The 8,811-nt window shown below is 37.8% G+C and overlaps 1 protein-coding gene across 1 annotated transcript in view; it reads right to left on the bottom strand.

The window, feature by feature from the left end:
- Nucleotides 1-454: 454 nt before the first annotated feature.
- The window catches only part of POLR3A (polymerase (RNA) III (DNA directed) polypeptide A, 155kDa), a gene marked incomplete at both ends in the record, with an annotated part of 30,484 nt that continues 22,127 nt past the window's right edge, over nt 455-8,811 (bottom strand). The window contains 9 exons of the mRNA XM_008942785.1: nt 455-587; nt 1,901-2,032; nt 2,354-2,518; nt 3,194-3,358; nt 4,457-4,549; nt 4,654-4,747; nt 5,313-5,483; nt 6,362-6,444; nt 6,530-6,616. Coding sequence (XP_008941033.1) covers nt 455-587; nt 1,901-2,032; nt 2,354-2,518; nt 3,194-3,358; nt 4,457-4,549; nt 4,654-4,747; nt 5,313-5,483; nt 6,362-6,444; nt 6,530-6,616 — 1,123 coding nt within the window. The remainder of the gene's footprint in view (nt 588-1,900; nt 2,033-2,353; nt 2,519-3,193; nt 3,359-4,456; nt 4,550-4,653; nt 4,748-5,312; nt 5,484-6,361; nt 6,445-6,529; nt 6,617-8,811) is intronic.

The raw sequence follows: 8,811 nt of genomic DNA, 5'->3' as shown, positions 1-8,811 counted from the left end.
ATGCATGTCTTCCTACTTCTCCGTAGGAATTATTGAAACTTAAGATTCTTATTGAAACTTAATTGAAACTGAATGGGATACTGGATTCACCCATCAGCTCTAGGTGTTGAAAATAAGCTTTCAACCTGAAAAAAAACCCAACCTACTGATAGCAGGACAGATTTCCTGGTATTGCACTAAGGTATGTGGTGAGAAGTAAAAACCAAAGTACTAAAAGTCTGCTTACAGAAATATACAACAAATGTCCAACTGACTTCAAGATCTGATTGAGATTAGAATTAGAGAAACATCCACCAAATTCTTTGGATCAAGAAGTATGGATTAGCCTCCAACCTGAATTTTTTTACATGTAAGCTCAATGGAAAACTCAACAAGAACAAAGATCCAATGCTTTGAAGAGGTTTACAGATGCTGTGTAAGGACCACAAGCTACACCAAAATTTTCAATACCTACCACAAACAGAATCCTTCTGTCCAAAGTAAGCAGCATCAAAGAGATGGTCTGCTGTCTTTTCAAAAGAAGCCAACATCAACACACTTTCCTTCATTTTTGCCAGTCCAAATCTAGTAATGCCCAGCACTTCACCCTTGGTTGATGGAAAAAAGCAAAGACAGGCCATCATAATAGTGGCTGGAGTTCAGTTATTTTTGCTAAAGAAGCATATCAAGTAAACAACAGAAACGTAGGTTTTATTCTAAACACATAAAAGAAATAAAAAGGTTATTACATACAATATAGCATTATAATAACATGCTGCTTCTCAGTTAAAACAACCTGAAGGTATATAGTTTGTTAATAATCAACATTTAAATAAAACAAAAGTTACTATCCATACACAGCAGAAGCTGTATAAATGGTTAACAGATTTTTTTTTTTAATGCAAGAATATCGGAAAAACTGAAAGAAATATGGCTATGAGAAAACCCACACAATTATAAATAAATTGCTGAGCTACCAACTTCAGTGGTATCTGAAAGCATTATGCTAAAGCTACAGCCCATTCTCTACTGATAAATCTAAATACAGCTGCCAGGTGATTAGCAGTGTTAAAAGCTTTTTTTTTTCCTACTCTCCAGAAAAGAAGTCTGAGCTTTTTTTATTTCTGCCTCTGTTTCCAACAAACATCCCGATCACACCATACCACGCGCAGGTCAGGAGCACAGAGAGGTGCACAGCTGCTGGCGGCCCAATGAGCGTGAAGCACGGCACTTCGATGCCCTTCGCCACCCAGCCAGCCCTGGGGACTGCTCCAGCTCAGGACAACAAAGCCCTACAGTTTTGGGAGAAGTCACAACTCCTTCATTCATTTTACCCAAATCAAACCCTTGCGCTCTGGCAGGCAAAGTGGAAAATCTTACTTCACTAAGTATACTCGAATCTAAAAAACATACCAGATGTGAAGGAAAAAAAGTCAGTCAAAAAAGAACAGATGCAATTTTCTACTAACAAGTTCTCAAAGACTGGTCATACTCCACACAATTTGATTCTATTTGTAATGTCTATATCTTTTGACTCTTTATAAACAGTGCAGCTGCTATGAACCACACCTCATGCGGTTTTCTGCACAGCAAGCCTTAAATTGCATGCATGGTTACCCAAATGGTCGATTTTCATACCATAATTTTTAGAATTCCTGTTTCAAACAGAAAATTATGATTCTCTGTTCATTATATCAACTTGTTCTCCATCAAAATAAACCTTATCCTCCCTCGCCCAAGAACTAGATTAATTAACCATTTTGTTTGATACACAAACAACAGTATTTCCTCAGTATAACCTACAATTGTTTAAACCTGCTACTGATTTCCAACTCCCCAGCTCACCTGTCCTTCTCAAACACGGTAACATTCATTTGTATAGGCACGACAATGCAGCATTTATAAAAAGCATAGTACAAACCTTGTAAGTCATTAGATCAGAAAGCAACATAACATGTCTCCTGTCAATGCTCATACCATGGTTCACCATTGTATATTGAATCTCATTGATAATGGTTGTTCGAGCAGCTTCAATTCCTAGTGTCTTTTCTACCTACACAAGAGATTATGTTAGATTATTGAGGAACCAGATGCTTGGAATAAGTATATTCCTAGAATAAATACCATTTTATGTCAGATAACACTCCATTTCCACAACTACCCTTTTGCGTTTCTCCATTTAAGAAATATTTATAGAAAAAGCTTCTTTGATGTGAACAGTCCTGCCAGTCCAATTATTCTTGTGTTAATGCATTCTGACAACAATTAGTGAAATCAGGCTTGATTAGATGTAGACTGCTGCATCTGAACACAAACAAGCTCTTGTCATAAAGATGCTATGGGGTAAAAACCACAGCACCCATTTGAACGTTACCTCATAAGTGTTGTTAGAGGATGTTTTTGTTCCTTTCACTCCATGAGTAGCCATAACAGCTCGCAGATTATCACCTTCAACTAGAAGTTTATATTTTTCCTTTCCACTTTGTTCATCAATATGAATGACAGCTCGGGAAACCTCTGGTATACCTTGCACTACAACCTTGGGAAAACAGAAAACCTAGTAACGTTCATGTGTGCAGTAACACAGTGTAAAAGTGTAACCCTTATCAGCATTCAAACCTGTTTAGAAGCTCCAGTTTTTGGACGTAAATGCTCACTTAAGATACTTACTGAAATATTAATTCCTGCTCTTAAATACACTAGTGGAAATGTGACAATCACACTGCACTATAAACCTTATGCACTACCCACAGTTTATATGTTATGCCGGTTATCCTCACACACAGACATGGGTATCTGAATGGCTGTAGAGCCACACAACTGAAAGGGCATCCTGCCAATAACAAGGTTCATTTATCACTGTTTTTAAATCTGAAGTAGACAGTCCACACAAATAAAGCTGCAAAGATGCCAGATACTGGCACGTGGCTCAATTCTGGATGCAGCTGGAAGATATAACTATTTCATACAACTGCTGTGCTTAGAATGCTTCAATAATTATTGTATGGCAAATAACAAGACTTCAATATTGTTTATAAAGATTAGTAACAAAGGCTTAGTTTCAGCTGTAAACCAGTAGCATTGTAATCTAATAGTTAGATTCAGACTCACTTTACTGTCATTACTGACAAGAAGTATTTTGTCTTCTCAGTATAGAACCCCAAATGATTATTACTGATCACTTCCCAAAAAACACGATACAGTGTGTTTTTACCTTTGGTAGCTCTTCCTTCAGGGACTGCAATACATAATACATTGAACTCTTGCTATTTTCACGAGGGGTCACACATACAACTGCTTCCCCATGGACAGCAACATCCCCAGGCTTTACTCTGAGCTTAGATATGCAAATAGAGTAGCGTACAGTCTCCGCATTCACCTGTGGCAAAAGTCAGCCAGCAAACATCAGGGGATCTCTCCCAGCATACAGGAATCTGCTCAAATACAAGCAGCAGCCTTTCAACAGAATAGAAAGAAGTGTGATGGAGAAAAATAAACAAGAATTCAAGAAGGTGTATGAAATATCCTGTGCTTAGGGTACCAGCCTATATGTCACTTATGAACAGCAACGTCATCTCTGTATTCAGTCAGATGCTGAAAAATTAATGTCTGTTCTCTCATTCCCAAATAAAGGAAAAGGAAACATTATTCACTTCACAAGGAAAAAAGGGGGGGGGGGGGGGGCAGAACCCAGAGATGATGTACCCACAGGACATTCTTCATTCACTTTCTTATTTTAACTTCCTCTAGTCTGATTTCTGTTTTAGAGACAGGATTAAGAGACTTTGGAACTGTTTTGCCAATGACCAGGCCCAACAAAAATGATAACACCAGCAGGGAGATGAACCAATATGCAGACTGTATTGTAGACAGAAATGTTACTATATGAATGACCACCGGGGGTACAAACAAGTCAACAAACTCGTACATGATCGACGCCACCCCCAACGATCCCACAAATGACATGACCCGGCCCACAACAGGTGGTACAAACAGAGACCCGAGGTTGCCCATAGTTGGCATGGGAAACAGCCAGACCAGCCAGTTAAACACGTAAGAAAAGGGTGCCCACATGGCAACTCTCACCCGATTGACCCGCGTTTGCAAAGGCCTAGACAGATCTGGGCCCAGCTCCAGGGAGAGTCAGGAGGTCTGCCCTGAACCAGGAAGCTCTGTGGAGTGCACTCCACAGACAGACACTCCTGACTCCCTGCAAGCGGTCCCAGCTTTTATCCCCAAGCAGACCCCTGACCTTTTTCAACTCAGTGCGGGACCCCTGGGGCTCATTTCCCTTCTGGCTCTCCCTGCAGGGCCGGCCGCACCCTGGGGGGAAGCTATAAGGCAAACTCACCCCCTCTGTATGAAGGGCTGTGGGAATCACCCACATGTCGACCTTAATTCAGGGGCTCAGGGTTCAAACCCCAGCATTTCAGGAACTTACCCAAGGCATACTCTACATAAGAGCTAAACAACTCACCTCTAATCTCAGTAGCCTAATGCGCTCCAAAGACAGCTTCACTAGGATGAAACAATCATCTGGGAGAAACACTTCCTCAATATATTCTGAAATCTTTAAAAGATAAGGACAAAACAGTTAGCATCTCAAAATGGTTAAAACACTCCTTAGCAATTGGCTTTTACATTTAAAGCACCATCAGGAACAGTTTTTCCTACCTCTCCTAATAAAGTTTTCTCAATTCTTCCTTTAACTAGACGGGCATAATCAGGATCATCATCTTTGTCCAACTGTGCTGTTATAATAGGGGTGCTACAAAGAATAAACACACAAAAAAAAACACGAGGAAACCACTCAGCTAGATTACAGATGGCAATTTAACTTCTGTTAGGCAAGCTGCAATTCATCTCATCTAGAGTCTTATTTAGTAGCATAAAGAGACCTCCAGCTTCCTCAGGTACATTTAAGAAAATTCTTGTTTGTGTACAAAACACACGCAGGAGAATGTAACACGACCAACTAGTGACTACTTTCCTGTTGTATTCTGGTATTATTTAAGTATGGCTTCATGGATACTTAGGAATAGGTATGCTTCCACTACCACTAAATACCAGGAAGTTTCACAATATATGAGACTTCCAAGGGAATATTCAACTTAGTAAGTAACCACCTCATTTGATTTTCAGAAAATAAAAACTTCTCTTCTTTAACTTAAGCATCACTTAGTTGGACAGACGTATTTTTCATGTTTCAGTATTCCATGGACTGAGTGTTACCTAGTGTATTACTGAGAACATGGAAATGCTATCACACAATGCAAACATCTGTCAGGTTTCACTTAAGCAAAGGAAAAACCAAAACAAACCCTTGTTAGTACCTAATAGCCTTTGAAGCATTAATGATTTCTTTGATTCTTGGCACACCCAAAGTAATGTTCATTGAAGCAACCCCAGCAAAATGGAAAGTCTTCAGAGTCATCTGTGTGCCTGGCTCACCAATACTCTGTGCACAAAGAGCTCCTACTGCAGAACCAGGCTCCATCTGTGCCCTGATAAAGAAATTATCTTATTAAAAAGTAAGAGACCTAGAATTCAAAAAGGCATAAAATCTTAAGTAAGCAAAGACAGAAAACACTCTGGTATATGTTAATTTTGCTATTTTTTCTTTAATAAAAAAACAGAAGAGAGGTTAAAAGCTCACTAACACAGCAGTGAAATAGGTCATTCATACTTAAGAACACTTAAGACAAACGTAAGCAAGTAATCCTAATAACTGATAGCAGAAAAAAGGTAATTCCTTCAAAATAGTTATGCTAAGAATTTAACATATACATGTATTTTCTAGTAAAAGAAAGAAAATTTGTAAAAAATTGATGAAGTGTGAGGCCCTAAAGCAGATGTCACCAATGAACAAAACCAAGCAGTCTAAGTAAATGAAACAACTCTCAACAGATAATGAAACATTAAAACACCCACACTACCTTGTTAGAGACCAAGAATAACAAAAGGCATAACAAAGGCACAACAGATTCAAGAACACGTTAGCACAAAATGTGACCCACTTCAGACTGTGTAGAACAACATCCACCGAGATTCATACGGATTTGAGTGATCTACTCAGACATTATTTTGCACGGACTCTTTAGAAGTTTACAACAATATCCTGACAGGAGGGGGATGAAAGGAATATGCCTGCCTTAACAAACCCACCTGTAGATAGCAATGTGTTTTTTTATCTTACCTTTGCCTTGCGACGGTTTTATCACCAGGGCCAACTGTTCTTTATTCTTTATTTGTATTGCATTCACAACAGAACCAACATCCATACAGTAAAAATAGCAAAATACACTCCTAGATCTCAAACAAAGCAATAAGTACTAAATTGGAGGGATAAACTGAGGAAAAAAATAGCAGGCTAAACATTTACCTCATATACTTGTCTCTACAAGTCTCTAAAAACTTCTCCAGTTGTGTTGGAGTAATCCTGTCCAATTGATACAGAACTCGTGGCTGAAAAGAGAATAGAACAGTTGGAAAAGCAATAGCTTCTGAAGACTTTCAATAATTACATAATTACCCCATTGAAACTATTTACCTCTGTTGTGCCATTGTCATTAATGCCATATTTGTCCCTAGTTTTTTTTATCTTCTCAGAAACGCCTTTGACGAACCTTTTTATTTCCTGAAATTACATCAAGCAACAGTAAGCAAAGATATGGCATTCATACTGAAGTCTTCAGCAGCAGGTTAATTGCTTAGTGCTCCAAAGAGCATGTTTTGAATAATAAATTAACGATGCACGATATGAAGAGAAGAACATAAAAACTTAAGACACCCATACACTACAATTTAGCAAACCAGATTCACTCTTTTGTAACCACAAATTAGTAGTAGCATATGAGGAATATGTTCCATGCTGAAAAAGGCATCATTCCTGAACACACAGTGAAAACTTTGATGATTTGACTTTGGTTGATCATTCTTTCCTACCCATCACTTTCTAAATAATTCTACAATCAATTTTTTTTTTTTTTTTTTAAATTTCAAACATCTTATTTTCTCTGCATGGTGACACAAACACATTCTCACTCTTTTCTCAGTATTCAAAATAAGTCAAAGCAGAAAGACTGTGGCATGAGAGGAAGTATATAAAGGACACCAGCTGGATAGATTTCAGAGATTCAAGATGCACCTGATTTGGGGAGAAAAAAACAAAACAAAACAAAACCCACACCAAACTAAACCAAATTCACAACTGATAAATATATATACACATATCAGTCAAATAACTTCTATGCTGGGGTGGTCTTGCAGATAATCACATTTAAAAAGCAGTAGTGCCTAAGCCTTTCACTCTCTTACAAGGTTTACCTAGAAGTATTTCTTGCAGTCCTTACTGGAACATAAATTCAAACAATACTGTCAGAAGAATATCTATATATTCTATGAAACACCACTCAGTCATTATGTACACTAGAAGTCATGAAATATGAGGCCCGTGATTAAACTCTCCCATAAAAGTGGACTTGGTGCAAGTTATGACCAGGCTTATTGAAACCAAAAATATAAACAAAAAGTAACAGGAAATACTCTCTATCTACTTGAACAGTGACTTAAGAAATCCTCCACAGACTGGATAGTTTGCTTTCTAGAGATCTTTTAAATCCTTTCCATCCATTACTCCTGCCTGACAACTAGGATGATGATTATATAGGATGACCTCTTCTTCACTCAGTACTGGACTCCTTCCAACCACTGCAGTAGACAGGCACTGAAAATTACTTGGCTTTTTTTTTTTTCTTTTTACAACTGAATTAATAAAACATTATCAAACACTTGTATTACATCCTAACAGAATCCTCAGATTCTCAAAGTAGCAATATTTTTTACTGGTATTCAAGGTATTTTCAGACAGTAAAGTATTTCTGTGTACACTAGAACAAAGTTCAAATGAAAGAACCAACAACAGAAGTGTTGAAACACTGCTGGAATGGATGCTTCAGTTGTTCCCCCACTTGGATGACAACAGGACAAATTAATAAAGGGCCCCATTTGCCCTGCAGTAAGTCATATTAATTAATGAAAGAAATAATTTGCCATTTTAAAGTTTTTGACCCTGAAATCTTTGCATGAAACTGATAATTTGATTTACTTCCTAAAGTAAGTGTTAAGTAACACCACAGTATTAGAAAAATTAATCTTTGTACTTCAGGGGCATAAAAAAGGGAATTTTGCAGGACTTTCAGAAGATCTTAGAAGTCATTCTATCTTGAAAGATGCTTGTTTTGTGGAGGGACAGGAAGGGAGCAGTGGAAAGGGAAGAAGGAAGGTGTAACACTTCTCCTGCCAGAACACTGAAGCCTAAATTATATTAAAGGTACTTCTATAAATCCAGGGGACAGTGATAATAAACCACATCACCACCACCTCCTCAAAAGAAATTGTCACATTGGCCGGAGATTTAATCATGTGGTTATAGTGGGAAAACAGAGACTTAAGACCAAAACAGCACAGGACTGACTGCAAACGGCAAGCTAGTTATTGTCAACTTTACTTCTTCAACAGTCCCTCAATACCAAACTACTAAAATCGATTTTCTTTTTTAACTCCAGCATACTAAATTGTTACATATCAATATAAGCTGTAAAAATTAGGTACTCAAACAACAAATTATTCCCATGCACTAGAGCAAAAGGTGAGAGTGGAAAAGGTGAGAAATAAAAGAAAAACATCTGAAGAGATTTATTTTTCACTGTCAAAAGTTTTATTCGTGCACAACTAAAAGAAGGAATGACCCATTCCTCTCAACTTCCAGTTACCTGTTCACAGTTTATCCAGACTATGGGTTAATTTATGCTACAACTAGAAAGAAAAATG

Source organism: Merops nubicus, unplaced genomic scaffold, assembly GCF_000691845.1.
Source record: "Merops nubicus isolate BGI_N331 unplaced genomic scaffold, ASM69184v1 scaffold35676, whole genome shotgun sequence".
NCBI lineage: Eukaryota > Metazoa > Chordata > Aves > Coraciiformes > Meropidae > Merops > Merops nubicus.
The sequence above is the reverse complement of the archived record's forward strand: the minus strand, read 5'-3'. Positions and strand labels throughout refer to the sequence as shown.